The sequence below is a fragment of the Photinus pyralis genome, unplaced genomic scaffold (assembly GCF_008802855.1).
Source record: "Photinus pyralis isolate 1611_PpyrPB1 unplaced genomic scaffold, Ppyr1.3 Ppyr1.4_LG8, whole genome shotgun sequence".
In the NCBI taxonomy this organism is placed as follows: domain Eukaryota; kingdom Metazoa; phylum Arthropoda; class Insecta; order Coleoptera; family Lampyridae; genus Photinus; species Photinus pyralis.
The window spans coordinates 35,971,169-35,993,036 of record NW_022170819.1 but is presented as its reverse complement, the minus strand read 5'-3'; the positions used below and the strand labels follow the sequence as shown (position 1 = coordinate 35,993,036).

The window sequence follows — 21,868 nt, the reverse complement described above, 5'->3', positions numbered from 1 at the left end:
TCAACTTAAAGATTGATACTTACAATGTTTATTACTTTCCTTTCCATATGTATATCCCAATTAAAATTGCAGAGAGCAAAAAGAACAAAAAATCCAAAAAAGTGTACAAGAATACCAAGAGAAAATGGAGAAGAAGGTATAACTACAAGAGGATCAGGAGAAAATAGGAGGGTGGATAGTCAAGATCATACAATATTGGAAATGCAAGAAAGTCATGAGCATTTCCGAGCGCGAGTAATGGCTGTGGTTGGTGAACTGGAAGCAGTGAAGAAGAATGAAAAGAGAATTAACCAACACGATGCAGATATTGGAAAATCAAAGCAAAACTAGAAAAAAACGACCTTTTCCCCGTCCCTTATTTATAAGGCCGATCTCATGCTACACCAGAAACCGAAGAAATTTAATGGCAACATCCAAATCATCCCAAAAAATTTAAAGGAATTAACCAGATAAATTAACATACGCGAAAGGGGTGGTTGAAAAAAACGCAATAACCAGGGACGAAATGAACAGGAACAAGTGGGAAAATTGGGAAATGTTTAAAGAAGAATTTTTCACATTGGTTCGAGGGTGGCCAATGCAAAATTCGACTGTGATTAGCCACGCCCCATTTATTATCAAGTTAAATTAGGAAGATACAGCGACCACGTTTGGTACTGGGTCAACAAAACGACTCACTTACATCCGCCAATACGTTATCGCGTTCGCAGACGGACAGACGGGCACCATCGACTCCCCTATAAAGCTTCCATCCCTTTGCTCTGCCGCTTAATAAGTAGAATCGGTGGTTCATTGGGTCCGTTTCGCCAGTAGGATTCGGCGAGTACATATGAAAAAATTATCAAAGTCCTCGTGTGAGATCGAAGGGACTTCAGCGCATTTTTGTGTGGCAGATCAGTATTCTATTAGCCACTTTTTACTCAACCATGAATAAAAGATCTTGTCGAAGGATACCACATTCCCTTTGACGGTATCCACTTCCGACGTCCCGTTCACCCGCAATTCGCGTTTGAAGATTTTTCTCCACCATCAGTTAGATCTTGTCGGAGGCTACCACATTTCCTTTTTCGGTGCATACTTATATTACACCCACATTTTGGTGGATCTCGCTAAAAACCTTTCACAAGATAGTACTTAATTTTTGGGGGGCACTTCTCATTGCTCGAGCTTCTATTGGCGACACGAGAAAGAGAGACCGCCATTCGAGATTTACGAAACGTTAAAACGCGTGACAGAATTCGCAACGGAAGGTAAAAGCTTTGAAAAGAATCGGACCAAAACTGTAGTAGAAGATAGGAAAAAACTGAAAAACCTTCACGTTAGTATACTACGCTCGAGGATGACGCCCAGATGTCGCCAACCCCACATCATGTAGCCCTGCCCCCAAGGTTTACAAATTACACGGCCTTGTAGATACACGTACACCCGTTGCCTTTCTACAAGAGTTCTTCTACGCGCCCACATTTGCTGCCAGCCAGCCAGCCAGCCAGCCAGCCAGACAGCCAGCCAGCCAGCCAGCCAAGTGAGATTAAAAGCTACTTTTTACAAATAAATTTGCAAAAATGCGCTAAAAATGGGGTGGGAGGGAGGTACTCTTAGCCAAACTTCCGAGGGAAAATCTAAGCAATTTAAGCACTTTTTTAGATCGCTTAACACGAAATTCTTCGCCAAGCTTTCAATGTGAATCGCGAGCAGATTTGTTTTTAATTTAAAGCTCAAACCACAGTATAAAGAATCGATATAGCCACGCAACCCGAAAACTACCACCAATTTCGACGAAATTATTGTCGCGAGTGCTTCATCAATTCATTGAGAGCTGCCATTTGGAACAAAACCAATAATAAGAAGCGTTTTTTATGCAACATGGGATTTTCGTCGTGTGGTAAAAACTAATTAACGGCGAATTTATGTTCAAATGTAAATATAGTGCGAATATGTAACTTTTTATTATGCCTGCATCAGAATCGCTATTTAAAACATGCCTGGGTGTGCGAAAAAAGGCAACTAAAGCAGGTCGAGCTTTAAAGTTGAGATGTAACGTATGTTAATTCAAATGTAACATATCATATGAAACTATAATCTGGGACTGAAATAAGAAATCCTTTCCGATCACTTTCTGCAAACGCAAAAGTTGTATTTGGTTCGGGTCCTTTGTTAATATTAAAATGCTTCACTCGTCGTAAAATGACACTGCTTGCTTCGGAAATAATTATTTCCGCGCCAGTAATGTGTTATTTTTCTGACCTTTATGTAAATAACTATTGTTTGAAAGATGCTTTCTAAGCATGCATGCCAACAGCCCTTCATATTGTTTATAAATAACCTTTTGCATTTGGATTTTGCAGGTTCCAACTTTCCTTTTGCTTCTGCAATAAGCCACTGAATGGACGGTGTATCATCTTCTTCAACCGATCATTTTTATTTATAAGCAAACGTCAAGTGACATTCCTAAGGCAATCATGAAATTACGAATAATCAGCCCATTTAGAAATGTATCCAATATGATTTCATTCTATTTCCCTTATTTTTACATTATATTGCAGATATAACAAAAATACTATAAGAAAAGTTAGTTGGTCTTTAAAGCACTTGCAACGTTTATTATGTTGTTTTAGTGGCTTCACACACCAAGGTATCAACCACCTTCTCATAAATTTGGGGTGGTCTGCAAATTATGTTGGAGCAGTATTCGAGTAAGAATTCCATTGAAATTAGTGGCGTTCCCGAAATAAAAGGTGAAGAAATAACGAACGTCGTCACTGCAGTAAGCGGCGCGGTAGGATTTACCTTAAATAGATCAATGATCGATGCATGTCACCGGCTAGGAAAGAACCCCAATAAACCCAACGAACCTAGGGGGATCATACTTAAGTTTGTTAGCAGGATGGACAAAGATCAGTTACTTAAGTGTAAACGTATCAAACGCAACGTGCACGTAAGTGATTTAGGGGAGATGTTCTCTAGACTTCCGAACGTAAATCCAAACAGCAACATTTTTATTAACGAGTCGCTATCCCAGTTCAATCGTGTGTTATACGCCAAGGCCAGACTGTATTCAAAGCAAAATAATATTAAATTTGTGTGGATTCGCAACGGTCAAATAGCCATGAGGAAAGTCGAAGACAGCAAGATATTCGTGATAAAATCTGTTGATGACTTTAAGGATGTCCACTAAGCCTAAGCTGATAATGATTACAATATTAGTTTTGATTATTCATATGACTTGCATTAGACATTTAAATCTCAGCTTATCACATTCGCATATTGCGTTCACTTATTTTCACCTCTGTACGTCACTTGATATTATTTCTTTTTGTGTTTTCGTCACTAATAATTCATTAGATTATAGGAGTTAAATATTAAGTTATCAGAACCTTGCTTTGCAATTAGATTTAGTAAAATATTTCCGATAAAAACGTGTTTTTTGATTTTAAAATTCCCATGTACTCATCTTGTACATATTAGGTATGTTCATTTATTTGAAGTTCTGCATTCAGTAATTTCTTAAACATAGCTCATTTAAACGTGCGTTCACTAACTAATAAATTTTCAGATTTTAAACAACATGTCTTGTCAGGCAATTATGATGTTATTGGAGTATCTGAGACATGGCTGGTTCCAAGTATCAGTGATTCTAGTATAACAATAAATGGGTTTAATTTTGAACGTTCTGATAGGAAAACCGGAAAGCGTGGTGGTGGAGTTGGAATCTATATTAAGCATGGTCTTAGGTATAAAGTATTACATGACGTAGGTGACAATGACTTTTTTGAACAAATTTGGGTAAGCATAAACCTTGTACATAATGTTATTAATTTTGGAGTCATTTATAGAAAGCAGGAATTTTCAGTCATGGATTTTTTAGGTAAGTTTGAGGATTCGCTTGCTTGTGTTCTGCCAAAGGGCGATGAATTAATATGTGTCGGTGATTTTAATTTAGATTTATGTGATACTGGTCGTACGTCAACTTTTCAATTCAGTAATTTACTCGAGACGCTCGAGTTAAAACAAATTATTGACGAACCTACTAGGATAACAAAAGCAACGGCTACCTTAATTGATTTTATTATTGTTCCTGCCAGTAAGGAAATTGCCCACCATGGTGTTATTTCGTTGCATGAAGTAACTGATCATTTTCTAGTTTTTTGTAACTACCCAGTGACTACTAAGCAAAGTAAAGTGCCTACATTAATTACGTATAATGATTTTTCAACATTTTCAATCAATAATTTCGATAAGGACTTGCAAAGTATTGACTGGGATTATATTTATACTTGTGATAACGTTGAGCACATGGTTGATTTTCTTAATTACAATATACTTACTATTTTCGATTGCCATGCACCTATAAAGACTGTGCGAGTCACTAAACCAAGAGCTCCTTGGCTTACTGACACTATACGTCAGATGATTCTTTTACGTGATAAGGCTTTAATGAAATTTAAAAAATCAAAATCGTGCACAGATTGGAATTATTATAAGGCAATTAGAAATTATACCACTCAGGCTATTAGAAGGGAAAAGAAAGCATTTTTGGAAAACCAACTCCAACAGCTAGGAAAGGGAGTTCCCTGGAAGAACTTGAGAGATCTCAATGTATACTCGAAAGATAAATTAACTGTGCCACCAAATCTATCTGATGTGAATGCCATCAATAAAGTCTTTACAAGCTCTGTAGATTCTGATCTTGGGATAGCTTCTGATACAGTTAAGTATTACACCGAGCATACATGTGAGAAAATTGTTAGTACGTTGCATTTTCGTGAAGTTACCGAGATGGATGTTTTAAATGTGTTATTTAGTATTAAAACAAAGTCTGTTGGATCAGATGGAATTGGTACAAAAATGTTGTGTTTATGTTGCCCTTATATTGCACCACATTTAACCTACATAATAAATTTTTGCTTAAAATCATGTACAGTACCAAAAATTTGGAAAAATGCCAATGTTATACCACTACCGAAAGTTAGTAATCCTGAAAGTTATTCTCAATTGCGACCAATAAGCATTTTACCAATTCTTTCTAAAATTTTAGAGAAGATTATGGCATCTCAGATAAAATACCATCTGTCTGATAATGATATATTACCACAGTCACAATCTGGGTTTAGAGAAAACCATAGCTGCAGCACCGCGTTGTTGAATGTTACAGACGATATTTTTTCAGCCTTAGATCAGGGAAAACTTCAGTGATGGTATCACTAGATTTTACTAAAGCGTTCGACTTAATAGATCACAATATATTGATAAGCATTTTGCATTATTTTGGCTTTAGCAACAATGCGTGTGCTCTGATTAAGAACTATCTTACTGATCGGACGCAACAGGTAGTATTGAATAATAATAAATCATTGTCAACACCTGTAGCAATGGGAGTTCCACAAGGGTCGGTGTTGGGACCTCTTTTGTTCATTATATACACTGCCACCCTCCCCAATTGCCTGAAATATGCAACGTGCTATCAATATGCTGATGATACGCAGTTACAATATAATTTCTTTAGTAAAGATTTAGACCTTGCGAATGAGAGAATGAATAGTGACCTCAACGACTTATTACAATCGGCGAAACAACTTAACTTAAAAGTAAATCCATTAAAATCCTCTGTAATCATCTTTGGAGGAGCAAAAGAAAGAGAGGCCTGGAAAGATTATATAATTATAAAAGTGGGCGATGAAATTCTACCAATTAAAGATGATGTGAAAGTTCTTGGGTTAGAAATTGATTCCAAGTTGAGATTTAAATCACTTGTTACAAATAGGATAAGAAAAGCGTACTCAAATTTAAAATTAATTTTTAATCAACGTTCTATACTTAATCAACAAATGAAAATTTCGCTTTGTAACTCACTTGTCCTGTCACAGTTTGTGTATTGTGCTAATGTGTACGGACCATGTTTGGATTATGATTCCAATAGAATCCAAAAAATTCAAAATTCCTGTTTGAGACTAATTTATGGAATAAGAAAGCATCATCATCACACAAATTGAAAGGAACCGGATGGCTAAGCATGAAAAATCGTAGATATGTGCATGAGATGGTCTTATACCATAAAGTGGTAACAATAAATGAACCTCTTTATTTATATAACAAAATTCAATTTAGTAACAACCCTAGATTTGTTAACTTAATTATACCACCAATTCATAAAACGGAATTATATGAAAGATCATTTTCATACAATATTTCTAAAAAATATAATGCTTTAAGCAATAGTTTAAAAAACATACCCGTCGGGAAATTTAAGAAGGCACTTCATAACATTGTTGTTGTTAGGCAAACGTTTGAGTTGAGTTAAATTTTATAACCCATTTGACTGTAAGTTATTTATTTTTATTTTTTTTCATACATTTTGTATTTCATAAAGTTATTAATGTTCTTATTTTTATTCCCATTACAAAGTAATTATTTATTTTTCTGTACAATTCCCAATTAGATTTTGATTTCTATTCATTATAGTAGGGTTAAGTGTAAGACCAGAGTTGGGTCGCCCAACATCTGAACTTCGCCCTGTTAAATTGTGTGTGTGGCATGATCTAATAAAAGATTTTATTATTATTATTATTAATTATAGATCATATCATGTAAACAATGATTCGGGGAAAAGTAGTGTAATTTCCCACTAGACCGCCCTCTAGACTCCCAGTGCATTCATTTCCCATTTGTAAGATGCAACTTATGTTAAAATCGTAAAAATCCAACCACAAATAAGAAAGATAGGGTTGCATATGTGCAATCCATTTTTGACGTACTACTTCAGTTTCATTTATAAGAAGAATCCCACCCTTAAAATTTTAGAAGAATTAGTATACAAATAACGAATGTGGGCCTGGGCATGCGCAATAATTGTTTTGCGTAATTTTGGTCGGAACGGATTGCGCGGGCGCAAAACAAATTTATTTGATTTGGCATTACTTTTACCTCCATTCGAGGTGCCTACATACAAAATTTCATTTAAATATCTTAACACATAGAAAAATTGGATTACGCATGCGCAAAAGACATTTTTTGATTCGACATTAGTTTCACCTTTGTTCGAGGTGCCTACAAAATTTTATTTAAGTATCTTCAGAAATAAAAAAAATCGGATTGCGCATGCGCAAAACAAATTTTTGGATTCGGCATTAGTTTTACCTTTATTTGAGGTGCCTACAAAATTTCATTTAAATATCTTAACAAATAAGAAAACTGAATTGCGCAAATACGAAAGTTACGACAGACAGACGGACGGATAGACAGACGGACGGATAGACAGACGGACGGAGACAGACAGACGGGCAGACGGTGATAAAACATAATAAATAAAGAAACGATCGGATCGTCAATAAACGGCAAAAGTGTAAAATTATGGTACATGCAAGAAATAGATTTTTTGCCATAACTTTTTTCTTAAACGGCACAGAAAATTCCTTTCTCGACACCATAACAAACCAAATAGCCAAATAAGTAGAACAACAGCTCTTAAGATAAAGAACTACCAGCGACCGGACGGACAAAGTGGCAACAATAGCTAATCGCTATAATATTAAAAACGTGCTGGGATTTTTGACACAGTCCCTTTTTTGGTCAACCTTTTTTCTATACATTCCGGCACAAAGGTAAGATTAACCCATGCGCGACATTAACATTATGCTTAGTTTCAACAGTATACAGCGCCAAAAGTATACAAGGTTTGGTTTCCAGAACATCTAAAAATTGTGATAACCTTCAAAGGGAATGGTTTGCTGGCAAACTTTTACGACACAAACCGGCACAAACGTAGCACTAACCAATCCACCTGGTCTCGAAATTTGTGCCGCCAATTTTCTGCTAACTTCACGGATCCTAATAGAGCTTCATAAAGCTGTCTTGTCATCGTCATTAAATTATTAAGGTAACTACAGCTCGAACACTACCGGAAGAACCCCTAACTAATTTAAATGTGACAAATCGTTTAATTATAATCTCCAGCTCACTTGTCATGTCTATCGTTTTGTGTTGTATCGTCTAATGTCCTTTTGATGTTGTGACTGGGATAAAGTTAACCATGCGTGCTCTTCGAACTTTATGAAAGGTGAAATTTACATATTCAATTATTGTTTTGTAAACTAGTCAGGTGCAGAACGGGGGAAGTTTTAAAATTAGGGTTGCGATAAAAATATAGATATATATGTGAATCGCATGGATGAGATCAATGCAGTCGCCGTAGCTTACAACGCATGGCTTAGACGCTCGGAAGGACTTTAATATATCGAAAAGATTGCAAAGTACCTAAGTCAATTTGGCACGAAATTAAAGACCTTCCGAGTAGGTACGTGAAAGTTTCTACATTTTCTGCGCTGATTGTAATAACTGTAAATTGTACTTAGTTATTAGGGGATTATGTCCTAATACCTACGTTACATTTCCTTGAAGCATTTTCCCTGAGAAGCCTGTAAAAATAGCGAAACACAAATCGAATTTACAGTGAAGATAAGACTTTCGATTTTTTACTTTGTTTAAGCGACAAAGAAGGATTCTCTTAAAGGCGTTCAGAGTTTAGGGGATTGCAACCACGTTCTCGAGCTTAACGGGGTTTTGCACCAGGGTTTGCACAATCAAGGGGAGCCGACAGATTTGGGCCGTAGGTGTGTTCTACTTCTCTTTAACTCGTAAGTGGCCATTGAAGCCGCCGAAATGCCCGCTCGATATGTTTATTGTGGTCTAACTCGACCGTAATCTCGTAGTGTTAAATGTACTCAGGAGAAGCGAAAACTATCTGCATCCACAAAAAAACTCTTACCTTTTATTTTATCGCAACCGTCGCAACTTACACATATATCAGCAATAAATCCTAGAAGACGCTCTCATAAAATTTTCGGGCTTCAGTTAAACACTGATTTCAGAAAGGGCGAGTGTGCTAAATGATGTTATCGTATCATCCATTTACGATGATTCATACGTTACGTTTGTTTTATCGTTATTTTTTCCCTACTTTGGGAAGCTTATTTAGTCTTTTATGAACTCAAAACGGCGACTACTAAAACAATTATAAAGTTAACAGATTATGATGCCAAAAAAACGAGCAAACAGTCGACTTTTGATCAAAGGGGGCTGTTTAAAAGCTTTCCGCCACACAAATAAGCAGTTTTATGTTCGAGAATTTTTGTTGTCCCGTTTTATGAATTAAGAAAAAATACTGCTCGTCGGTTTTCCGAAGAGGTTTTTGGGAAAACTGCCAATAAAAGATTCACGAACGTCTTAGTCTAAAGTATGCCGGGAACATTTTTACTTGGAAACCTTTTTAGCTACAGTTCAAGTCTGAATAGTTGAAGCAAGTTACTAACCCTAATTAGTATACGTTGATTGTATTACGTCTTGCTTAATTAGATGGAACTGTTACTTCATCATGGCATAAAGCAAAATAAGTATAAATTGTGCAGATAGAGCGCATTTTTTTAAACCGTAATAGCTTAGTAAATGGTTAGGTTATAAGGTGGTAGCATGCTATCGATGCTTACTTTCTTGGTAGATGATTAATGGGGAGGAGACTCTTTACACATACAAATTGAAAGGCCGCCATGCATACGTTCAAAATCCTCCGACACTCCATTCTGCATATATTTGCACTGAAAGCTTTGACATCAACAATAGATATGTCTCGTCCGGTTGATTCATTTTGCCTTTGCGAGTACTTTCCTCCGACAAACCGTTTTCGAGATATTCGCTCTTAAAGTTTTGATATCAATAAATGGATCTAGCTAGACGTACCAATCGCCCTTTGTGAGTAGTACCGTAGTTTTCCGCCAATCTGAGATATAAGCGAATATATCCAACGACGATAAGGAGTCGAGGAGGAGGACTATGGTTGGTAGAAATTAATTCCTTTCGTTCCATTAGAGTACAATGAAGGATAAACCCAGTTCCACTTCCCCCTCCCCAAAGCTCCTCTTTTGATAAGAGGCCAGAGAGAAAGGCGGTAGAAGTTGGACGTTGGTATAAAACGGTTCCGTTCGTTGACACCTTTCATTAGAATACCTACCATGAAAGATCAAAATAATTTATCCCTCCCCCCCACCCCGGGTCCCGTCACTCACTGATCTTGAAAAAGAGTCGCTCAATTGGCCCAAGAAAATTAACACCTACCTCAAGCCTCTCCGTCCATTCATAAGATTAGCAGTAGAGCAGGGTTCATGACACAAGATAATCTGTGATACTTAATTACGTCAAAGCAGTAATTGATACTTGATTGGGTCAAGAAATTAACGTCATAAATTTTTGCCGACCGTTTCTATTGGCAAAACAATTTCAAATGTTAAATATTTCACACTTTTTGTGTAGTGCTTGACATAAATCCTATTAGCGCCCATTTAACACAAGGAAGTTGATATTTATATGTCAGTAACCGCCATCTTGAATTCCATTTTGTCATAATTTTCTTTTTTCTCCTTATGTGATAATATATTTGCCTTTACTAGAAGAATATTTGGTAAAAATTTCAAAAAAATATCTCTATAAATAAGAAAGTCAATATTGCGCAGTTGGCCAATGCGCACATCTCTGTCTGAACGAACTAGAAATCTTGAAAAATGTAGAAGTTATTAAGGCCTCGGACGGACGGACGGGCTGAAGATGCACCACTCGCTGTAACCAATCCCCTATCCAGCCAATCCACAAGCAAGGGAACCCACCCCACATCCTACCAACCGCAGATTTTTAATTATTTGCATTGGTGCCAATGGTCGATTTCGCAGGTTCGAACTCAGGCTCTCGCGTTTTTTTTTCTAAAATACATGGCGGCACAAATGAAGGGGCGAAGTAGTGTGAGAGAGAAAAAAGTAGTCACTTCTGTCCGCACCAACTGCCATTTTCGAATTTTGTTATTTTACATTTTGTTGTCTTCAATCACTTCATAATTTTATCTTGAAGAGATTCCTTGTAATTTGTAACGTAGAAAATTGCTACAAAGGATAAAATAAAGACATTAAGAACGTTAAGGAAAATTAAAGCGAGATAGGGTTATTATTTATTATGCCAGTTATCTAGTGGTCGTGTTGGTATGTGTATATGGTAACGTTTGTGGTTTGAACTTATGAATATTTTATGGGGGTGGATTAAGGTGGTAAATAGAGGATGGTGTGCAAAGAAAGGTATAGTTTAGCATGTTGTTTTTAATAAATAAGGTCTTTTCGTCTGAAATCGCGCTAATTTTGAAATTGCAAAGCAGGTTATTGAATTATTGAATGTCTTTTTTTATCAAAGAACTGAGCACTGCATTCGTTGGGTTAATTAAATAGTTTTCTTTCCCCGGACTGGAATCCTTAGAGTACTAACAAGGATTTCTTAAGAACCCCAAGCGGAGTTTTTTCCCATCGCTTTTTTAATATTTGCTTTGGGTCTTTCTTCGTTTAGCTAATTGTTAATAACTCTTCGGATACTTTACTTTTTAAGGTTGTCATTGAATAAAATAGCCGTAGGGTCGTTCAGCGACCCCTGTTGGTAACCTACGCAAACGTTTTCTCAGTCAGTAAATTTGGTATTTTAGTGATGTGCTGTGTTACTTCACTGTGGTAGACGGCCAGTAATCCAATAACCTATTCTAATCCATCGGAGTCGTAATTATCACGTGTGCAATACTGCAATATTGATTGATTTCGAAAATTTCCCAAAATAGACCGCGTACTGTAGCGGAACTAGAAAAAGTCAGGGATTCTATTTGATTCTAATTTTTGCTTGTGTTACTTGGAGAAGTGGTCCTGAAATACGGTGCTGACTTTTTAAACGCCTGCAAAAGCTAGTGGCGCCAGTGAGTCGTGGGATATTGCGTGGTTGCTGCAGGTTGCATGGGTTTTGCGGAGCAAACGTCAACGTGAGTCGATTTATTGCTGCCTAAATTGGGAAGATTATTTGGTATTTCATTTCTTCAGGTCAAGGGAACCATTTTGGCCCGCGGCATACAAAACATCTTCGGGAACGTGACCGCGAGACATGGGCGCAGGTGAAATATGAACGAAAGCACTTAGTTCCAAATGTAATGTACCTCATTGTTTCCGGGCCATTTTAAAAAATTCGCTGCGAAAACACGACAGCCATTTTCATGGCAGCACCAGATCGTCAGATTGACAACTGTCAATGGTGTTTTTTGATTTTGAAAAAATGTATGGTATCCAGACTGATTGTGTTACAGAATCACTTGGAATGTGATAGTTAAGTTTTTCCTTACTTGGATTGTTCACTGGACAAGCAATTTTCCTTTTTGTTTTACCATAACAAAACGTATTTTTTGTTCTGTAGTTTGGTTAGATGTAGTAAATTCACACTGGGACGATCGCTCCATAAATTCGACCTCATGAATAGTGTTGATATTCCACCCACCATCAAATTTAGCACAGTCTGCATGCTGGGGCTGTAATACCTTAGAGAATCGCCTTCTAGGACTTGCCAATTGTTAATTGGCACGTGTGTAGTGTCTTACGCACCTGCGAATGAAGTCCCACTCCCCCTGACAGTCACGTTGAGGTTCTATGTACATATTTAAAAATACGACTTGTTCCATGTATACAGATAGATACGGCAGTACTTGTGGCAGGCCCTTGCTTACCAATAAAGGAGTTTTTGTATCCGTTGCTCCCAGCATATCATATTGATTGCTCTATCTGACTACCTATCTAAATCGTTGCAGCCTTGCCCTTGTCTGTGTTAATTTTTAGTCACAGTTAGTTCACCCGGAACTATGCTGGTATTATGGGGAGCCATAAACCGGGCAGTTTTTCGCAGGGACCGAATGGTTTGTGCGGACAAGATTTAAATTTTTACAAGATACGACATAAACGCCACAATTTGGGAAAGGTTATCCCTATTAGCTTTTTTAAGGACCAGAAGTGGAGGTTGGAACGAGTTTGGGGTGGTGATGAATCTTTAGGCGAAAAAAAAAAATTCGCCCGTGGGAAAATTTTGCGGAAGAGAATGTTATCTCCAAACGGTAAAGAGCTCAGGGGATAATTATTATATTATTGCAATGTAAGCTATTCATGTTCTAAAAAATTTTAGAGGTAAAGGTTTCCACGGATTTTCGAACTGTTAAAATAACTAGCTTTTGCCGCATTGTTAATGGTGCTTCATACCTCACATTTGTAGGTTCGTCATGCATTTTTGATAGCGAGCCAAGACAAGGCCTTATTTGCTTCACATTCCAAATCTGCTAAATCCGATTGCAATACATAAAATAGATAAGAATCCCTGAAGATAGGTTTCACCATTGAGCATACAAGATAAGTGTACGGAGTGAGGAAAAAACATATCGGACCTAATCTCATTTGTCTAGTGGAACACTCTGTATATTTTAATCTAAAAATACTGTACATTTGATATTTTATTTTATTTTTTTTTGCCTTTATTTTTGAGTGGGCGGGGTTTCAGCCAAGGCCGCTCTACAAACCCAACCCACTGTACTGATGCGGTTTTCGCAAGCTTGTTTAGGCATCATTTAGCTACTTTTTCATGAAAAAAAATCAAACCAACGCATTTAATTTTGAGAAAATTAATCATTTCTGTCGGAATGTCGAAGAAAGCCCTCAAGCGGCGATATGTGAAACTAACAAAATTTCAAATATTATAATACATGTAGCCGAAGAATAACTCTTTTCAATTAACCCGAGTTTGTTAAAATCGGCTCAGTCGTTTCGAAGATACAGAGTGCTCTTTACGGAAACTTTGAATACCCCCCATCACTTCATTTTTAGAGATACAGGAAAAATTGTTAAACAAAAATTGTTCAGATTATCGTCAACTTCAAAGACCGGACATTTTTTTGTTAGGTTAATATAGCGGAATTCGCTGAAAAATCACTTTTTTAGATTCCAGATTGCAGTTACGCCCCTTAGCGGCCATTGCAGAAACTTAAACATATTTTCCAGGTTTTTCTCGTGACCGTTATAGTAATACATAATACCGCAAGCCTCTACGATGGACAGGTTCCCAGATACAGTACCTCGCATTCTTATTTGGCCACCCTGTACAATGTACTGTACAAATATGCGAATGCACAAAAGTAAATTTCTTATTTTACCGATTTTACGGAAATTTTCACAGTAGCACCTTTTAATAAAGGCAAATCCATCGATTATATTAAACAAGTCAAAAGCTTCTTTCCCGCTGTGCAAAAGTAAATTTCTTATTTGTGGATCAATTTTTGTGAAATTTTAACGATCAAGCAAATTGAACATCCATGTAGTTAATTGCTAAATCGATTAGGGAGATACTTCGCGAAGCGGTGCATAAGAAGTAAATACAATAAAAGGAAAGTGACGGGTTTCAACAGATTTAAATACTCATTTAAGAGCTTGAAACTCGAATCCAAGCCGAACGGTTTTTTGTCGTTGAATTACAGGGTTGAACGTCAAAATATGTAAAGAACCGATGAAGCAGTACCTACTTAAGGGGACTATACACCGAAGGTAATGGGATTTTGCAAATAACGGACAAATGCTTCGATAGAATTATCTGGAAATTTGTAAGTTATAATCTATCATGGAAAGTGTTTATTCTGACCATAAATGGAAAAATAAAAATTTAGATTTGTAAATTTATTTATTTACCGAGACCGTGAACTTTCCATGCTATAGTAATTTATTTTAAATATTTTAGTCTATAAAACCGTTGAGTGAAGGATATTCAATTACTCAATGATAAAACAATAACTTGAAGACAGTATTTTATTATTATTAATAGAAAAAAGAAAATTTCCATTCAAGCGACTGTGAGGTGGTGCCGTCTAACGAAGATAACCAAAACTAAATGCTAAGTGGTCGTCATTGGGGACAGTAACAGTGGCGCAGGTTTGTTTTTCGAGGGAGTGTGGTGGGGTTATAGCCCTGCAACATCAATTAGAAACGTGCTCTGAACATAAAATTGACATAAATAATTATATACCAAAGAAATGAAGCCCATAGTGATTGTCACAATATAACTGATTAATTTAACTAATCAAATTTGGAAGTTGACATGTATATCACCATAGAAGATGGTGAAGACTTAAATAATATTTTAAAATTAATTGAACATAGATTAACTGATTAATCAATTTGATAATTAATGATGAATGAGTTATTTGGATAAAATATACGAACTGGTTAAAAATTTCTGCTTCTCTGCCTAAGGGCTAACTTTTGGAGATATCTGAGGGAAACCGCTTTTGGTGGACACCTTGGCAAGATGGCGGCGCCAGTGGCAAGTTTCAAATTGTGCATTTTATGTATTTTAGTTCAACGCACCCAAACCTATAAAATTTCGTATTTCCCGAGTTATTTCCCGGTAAAAATCCCCAATGACTGGCCTATTAGCAATAAAGTGTCATCAAAAGCACCCTACACTTGTGTGAAAGCTAATCGCTATAATTTAAAAACGTGCCTTTTTTGGTCAACCTTTTTTCTATACATTCCGGCACAACCCATGCGCGACATTAACATTAATAAATTTAGTTTCAACAGTGTACAGCGCCAAAAGTATGCAAGGTTTCCAGAATATCTAAAAATTGTGATAACATTCAAAGGCAATGGTTTGCGGGCAAACTTTTTACAACACAAACCGGCACAAATGTAGCACTAATCGATCCCCCTAGTATGGAAATGTGTGCTACAAACCTATAACCTACAAACTTCCAAACGGTATATTTTTTACCGGCCAACTTTTTACGGCACAAACCGGCACAAACGTAGCACCAATCCATCTAATCCGGAGATTTATACCGACAAAAGTGTGCAAAGTTAGCAGATCTAAAATTCGAAATAATTTTGCTGGCAAACCTTTTTCGGCACAAACCGCCATAAACGTAGTAGTGCTACCAATCCACCTAGTCTCAAAATTTGTGCCGCCAATGTTCTGCTAACTTCACGTACCCAGCTTTAGTTATTAATCGACGTACAACATTAGCAGGATATTTGAGCCAAAAAGGTGTGCGTAGTCCCGACAAAATAAAAAAGCACTATGCAAAAGGCTTGCTTCACTTTGAATTCTGAATGTTCATTTGCAGCGTTTCAGAGGAAACCAATTTGATAAAATCAAAATATTATTAGAGGTTGCTTTGACAAGTAAATATCGATTGTAATCTGCACAAATTACCTAACTACCCCAAAGGAAACTTCAATTAGATTCATTCAAAATTGATTGGCATTTTAACATTCAGAACACATATAACTTTATTACACTAGAAAAAGTTTCGGAAAGTATAACAATTTGTTATTCCAATTTAGAAGTATTAGGCAACGGATACAAAAATAAATGAGCTAAAATTTAATCTAGACGATCGAGATTTAATATTGTTAGAGATGCAATCACTCCAGTATCCAATCAAGGGGTTCTTTAAAATAGAGAATCGCCAGCTAATGAATTATATTGTTCGTAGGAAATAAAGAAAGTCAACTACGTTCTTAATGAGAAGCGTTTTTGAGATGTTTTCAGAATGTCGTATAAATTTAGATGTTTTCGGGCAAGTCAAAGTGTAGACGTTATAAAAAGTGTACATCTACAATTGCGATCTCGCTTAAGGCACGGTTTTATTCTGTGCCGCCGTGGTGGCCTGTCGATTGACAAACAGAAAAGCCGCCCAAGATATTATCTCCAGACCCATTAAACTTCGCTCGTGTGGTTTATACGCCGCTGTCATAATTGGCGCTCGCTATAACCGTTTTGGAAATGCTTATTAATTAAAGGGGTTGTTTAAATTTATGATTATAATTTTGCTCAATTTGACTTAAGCTCTTAGCTATTAAAGTTCCCCATTGAATCTTCTCAATAATTATCAAACATTTTGTATTCGCATTACCCGAATCGCTGTTTCTAAGTTTTACCAAGTAAGAGTAAATGAAAAACAATCGCAGGGGTGGTTCGGTAATGCGACAAGCTGTTTAGTATTTAACGAGGACTGGAGGCTATCAGGGGTTGTCTTTTTGGATGAAATCTAAATACAAGCCACGTCAGGGCAACTATGACATGGGAAAGAGACGGAAAACCGAGTCGGGACCCAAAATCAACGGTCGAGAAAATGAGGTTGCGATTCTGTGGAGCGAATAATGGAAGAGGCTGTTCGTCCTTCGGTCGGCCACTGTCCCGACATAACCGTTGCATTTGTAGTTGTTTATATGTGTTAAAATAGACAATGGCGTATTTTCTATATCTTGATATCTCTTTCAATTTTCCGTATCGATCGTACTAGCTACCCCTAGCGAAATTACATTTTCAATTATGGCGCCGCGAAAATGGTTTCATTTCACACACTTTTTCTGCTTGCGTAATTAATTGCACCGTTTCGAAATGCCAAAAACGTAATCCCTGTGAATGTTTTTCTTGTCGCAAAAGTTAATTGTATTGTCTTCGCCGGCGAAGTTTCACAGTCATTTTATTCTGGAATGTGTGATGACAGGGAAGTTCAGAACTTAGCAACTAAGCAAGTTGGGCGCATTGGACTGTAGTATTTTTATGGCTCCAGAACAATATGTAGTCCCAGTAGCAATTCGAAGAGAGAATAGAGATGGGGAGAATCCTTGATTACAACGTTGATATTATTAGATTATACGCCCCGGGCAAGGTCCGTTGGCCCGGCTAACAGGGATCTGTTAAACCAGATGGCCTAGCATCAATAACAAATATTGTTTTGCTAGGATGCATTTAAATAATTTCATTTTCAAAATTCACTCTATGCACGCGCGATTTACCGTCACGAATTCGACAAAGCTTCAAAGCCCTCATAAATTCTAATGAAAATCATCGCATTAACGCAGGTACGGATTATATGCAAATCGCAACGTCATAAATAATCGGGATGCCATTTAATTCGAAAATTTTGGTTTATTATAAATAAACCAAGAAATAAACTAATGTGTGTATTTACTAAGTATTTTTACGACTCACCACTCCTCCGAATCAAGGTCAAATGAAAACGTCATATTTTTGATATATGACAAGCATACAATTTTAGAGCTCGTTTAAATTAACTGTGAGGTTTCCGAGTTTGTACGTAATTTTTGATCTCCCCCATAAAAGGGCCTACAGATATGACTGTTGGTACGGACAAATGATGGTACAAATCAATGGTCATTTTAATGCTTCCTAAGCTCTAAATTACTCAGAAACTTTGAGCCTTGTGAAATTAATTCAAATAATTTTCAAAGGCTTCAACATTTTCGTAGTCCCAAAGTATTTTCAAGAGTTTTAAATTTTTTCTGGAAAAATTTATTATTGCCTCGCCTTTTCAATACTCAATTTCAATACAGTATTTGCGGGCCACGTCTCACTACCATAGAGGAGTCTTGACACTGATTTGAAAATCAGCCGCTAATAGTTATGCGCTTATCGCATAGGATTACCTGTGGTTTTCCTCCAATTCATTCATCTATCCTAAGTCCTGTGGTTGATCTCCCTATATAGAGATTAACCCCAACGGAAATTCATCAGATGATTAAGGGGGCTCTATTCCTTCAATATCAAAAAGTTGCAGACCCCCCCTCCCTCCCACTTTATTGCGAATTCAAGCATGAGAAATATGATTTGATTTAATACCAACCCCATACACATCTGACGAATATGTTTTTTAGTCTTGAATCTACCTACTTTTTGTGCCAACAGTTTCAAAAACAAAAACAAGCACATTTTTTTTTTAAATAATGTATGAGTTCGTGTATATACAACCTACTCTGATACTGATACACACATTTTTCAGAGCTGGCAACCGCGCGTTTTATTGGAAGAGAAATACTGTCTGCCGCGTGTCGGAAGGCACGTACGCTTAATTTCTGGTATAGGCTCGGAAATCTCGCACGAGAGCCCACTGTTACGTGTCTCGGGGGTGAGACTTTGCTAACACAAAAATCTTCGGTTTAAAATCTATGTGCGATATATAGGATGCGATTTACTTATTTCAATATAATTTTTTGTTAAAGTTTGGTTGTCCATGTTGCTTTTTTAGGTTTTTTTACACCAAAGATGAGTCGCCCCAACCATTTCTTTGTTTTGCAATCTGCTTTCTGACCTGTTTTTATATCACGTTTTCTGTAGGTATGTCATTTATTTATCAATCAATTGCAACAAATTATCTTACACGTTGAGAACATTTTTACTCTTAATATATAATATATTGCTTTGATAATGGCCCTTACAATTATATGACCGAAACATTTATACAACCATCTAAGAATTTAAAATAAATTTGGGAAAGACAGTGATTCTTATTTTTACTGTTACTCATTCCTGACGCCTGACTATTAAAATAACTAATCAAAATGCAAAAACTCATTCAAAATACGAATTATACTATTATCATAGAGTTTCATTTTACGTTCCTTCCTTACCGTACTTCAGACCATACCGTTGTTCACAAGTAACCTAAGGGGGCTCTGCTTAGAGATGTTTGATCACGTGCCACTTTTCGATTTCAAATTAAAGCGGGATGTGGATAGCTTTTGGAGGAAATAGCTATTCCGGTGGCGAGCGCAAACGAGTGGGAAATTGAGGAGATTTAATGTCAAAAGATGAAGCCGATAGCAAGCGACATCTAACGGGAGAAAAAACACTATTTACACAGTGGTAACTTATAAAATTTTACGTTACCCGTTCTTGATTTTTCTTGAAACCGGGACAAGAGTAGAATAAGATGCAGTGAAGACAGTCGCTAGAAATATACTAAAAACTGCAATTGGACCCCATTTTCCCAATATGGCGACGCGAGCGGCAAAGATACGAGATGGAATATTCGGAAATTTTTCTAAACTCCCGGAAAACTTTCCAGGTAACCTCTTTTTTTTTCGAACCAAATACATCGCAATCAAAAGTTACCGTTATCGATGTGCAAATGATTTTTATTTTCACACTGCTTTTGGAAAAAAAAGTGTGCAAATAACATCATAGTAAAAACACTTGGGGAACATAAACCACCCATATCTCCGAACAGGAAGCACGCTATGGACAACCATGCCAAAGCACTGAAGAGGTTTTGGGCGAAACCCACACAAACCTTAAGCAAAGAAAGAGCTAAGAGAGGCCAGAGAGGAGAAAAGCAAAGACTTTGAACAACATGCGATCAAAGAATTCGCCGACTTTGCAGAGAACATCGCCAAGTTTTGCCCAATGGAGCGGAATTAGCATATGTATCAGCACATACAGAAACAGAAGGAGGAAACAAGGGGGAACCCAAAAAATATGTAGCAATTATAGCATGGGAGGAACAGGAGGTACAGGTCCAGCTAATGGAGAAGAACGATTACTGGCCACTCCCGCCACCCCCCACGAGGGAAGAAATGATGGAGATATTAGGAAGATTGAAAAGGGGGAAAATGTCAGGGAAGGATAGGATCCAGGCCGAAATGCTACAATACGCATCAATAAAGGACCTACATGAATGAACTCTAGGAGGTATGGGCCAGGAACTTTGTCCCTGAAGAATGGCAACAGACAGTGCAGATCCCTATCCCAAAAGTCAGGCCAGACGACTACAGGAAAATCTCGCTGAGTGCGGATTCAACATATACGCAACCTACATTGCCTAGAGGGTCACATTACAGGACACCAGCATACCAATCGGATTTCATAACAGGTAGATCAACGGGCGACCATATATTCACGACCAGGAGGATCCTAGACGAACACAGGAGGGCAGGAACCAGCCAACGCGCTATAGTATACAATGGTTTGGGAAGAATGAAAACCAGAGGAATGAAACAGGCATGTCCGCTCTCCCCAAGGCTTTTCGCGATAGCACTGGACAATGCCATAGAACAAACCAGGAGGGTGCTGAGGAAGTTCAGCACAGGTGGCCAATTACAACCACCGACACTAGTGGCGTACGTGGACGACCTACCAGTACTCGCGGATAAGATGGAAGACATCGAGGACTTCGTCCAAACCAGCGAGGCATACCTGGAAATGGCAAGCCTACAAATAAACAACGAAAAGAGATACATCATTATAAGAGACCCAGGAAGCAATACCCAATACCCATAATGTGCAGAAGGAGGAAAGGTCACAATAACCGGGAGGGAGATAACCATGAAGTACAAGTGAAAATATCTGGGAGCGTACATAATGTAGCACACAACACAGTAAAAGACAGAATAATCAACGCATTCAGAGTCACACATGGAATCCGGAACTTCATACGAGAGAAAAGAAAACCAAACAGTTTGAAAATGTTGCTGTACAACACGATCATAACTCACATGGAACACCACTATGGATCAAATGGTGGCGGCCACGGGGATTGAAGCAGAGATAAACACAGAAAGAAGAAAGAAAGTAGAAGAGTACTGGAGGTGGAGGACGAGTTAAAGATAAGCACAAGCAGCCAAGAGGAGGAGGAGGAGCAGACAGAAAGGGAGGCAGGGAGAGGACAATAAAAAGAAAGGGAGATACAGGAAGGAAAGAAACGAGGCCAAAGGAGGGAGGCATCGGAAACTAATGAAACGCCCGGACAGGCGCCCGGACAGGCGCCCGGAGGAGAGGCCATCACCAGGAAGCGGAGTCGGGGGTCGGACAACACCCTCCATGGACAATACCTATCTACGGCCCTGGATGGTTGACGGTTGTAAATCATCGTAGTTCGAAAAAGTTTCAATGTATGAATAAATAACTAAAGAGTGTCGTGGACACAGAAGAACTGCGATCGTAGAAGGAGTAATGAGGTTAGGTGTTTAATTAATTAATTTTGATTATTTTTAGTTGCTTTTAAAATTTAAAAATTCTTTGTTTGTCCGCACTACTTATGGATCACCCGGTATGTGTATTAGGCCTATTATTTGATTTCGATACCAAAACTCCATATCTTTTTCTATGTGCTTGTTTTTATATGTCTTGGAAAAGAAGCACCTTGCTGATATTGCAAATCGTTTGGTTTAATTGACCCTTGACATGTAGTGACCGAATA

The 21,868-nt window shown here is 37.5% G+C and overlaps 2 protein-coding genes across 2 annotated transcripts; both read left to right on the top strand.

Annotated features, from left to right (window-relative positions):
* Window positions 1–1,503: 1,503 nt before the first annotated feature.
* LOC116179577 lies at window positions 1,504–20,949 on the top strand. Its single transcript, XM_031499374.1, has 4 exons — window positions 1,504–2,935; window positions 3,554–3,783; window positions 3,834–4,732; window positions 20,543–20,949. The coding sequence occupies exons 2-4, from the start codon at window positions 3,761–3,763 to the stop codon at window positions 20,947–20,949; spliced, it is 1,329 nt and encodes a 442-aa protein (XP_031355234.1). The 5' UTR covers window positions 1,504–2,935; window positions 3,554–3,760.
* Window positions 2,675–3,175, top strand: LOC116179578. The gene has a single exon (XM_031499376.1). It carries the CDS (start codon window positions 2,675–2,677, stop codon window positions 3,173–3,175), a length of 501 nt encoding a protein of 166 aa, XP_031355236.1.
* Window positions 20,950–21,868: the final 919 nt, after the last annotated feature.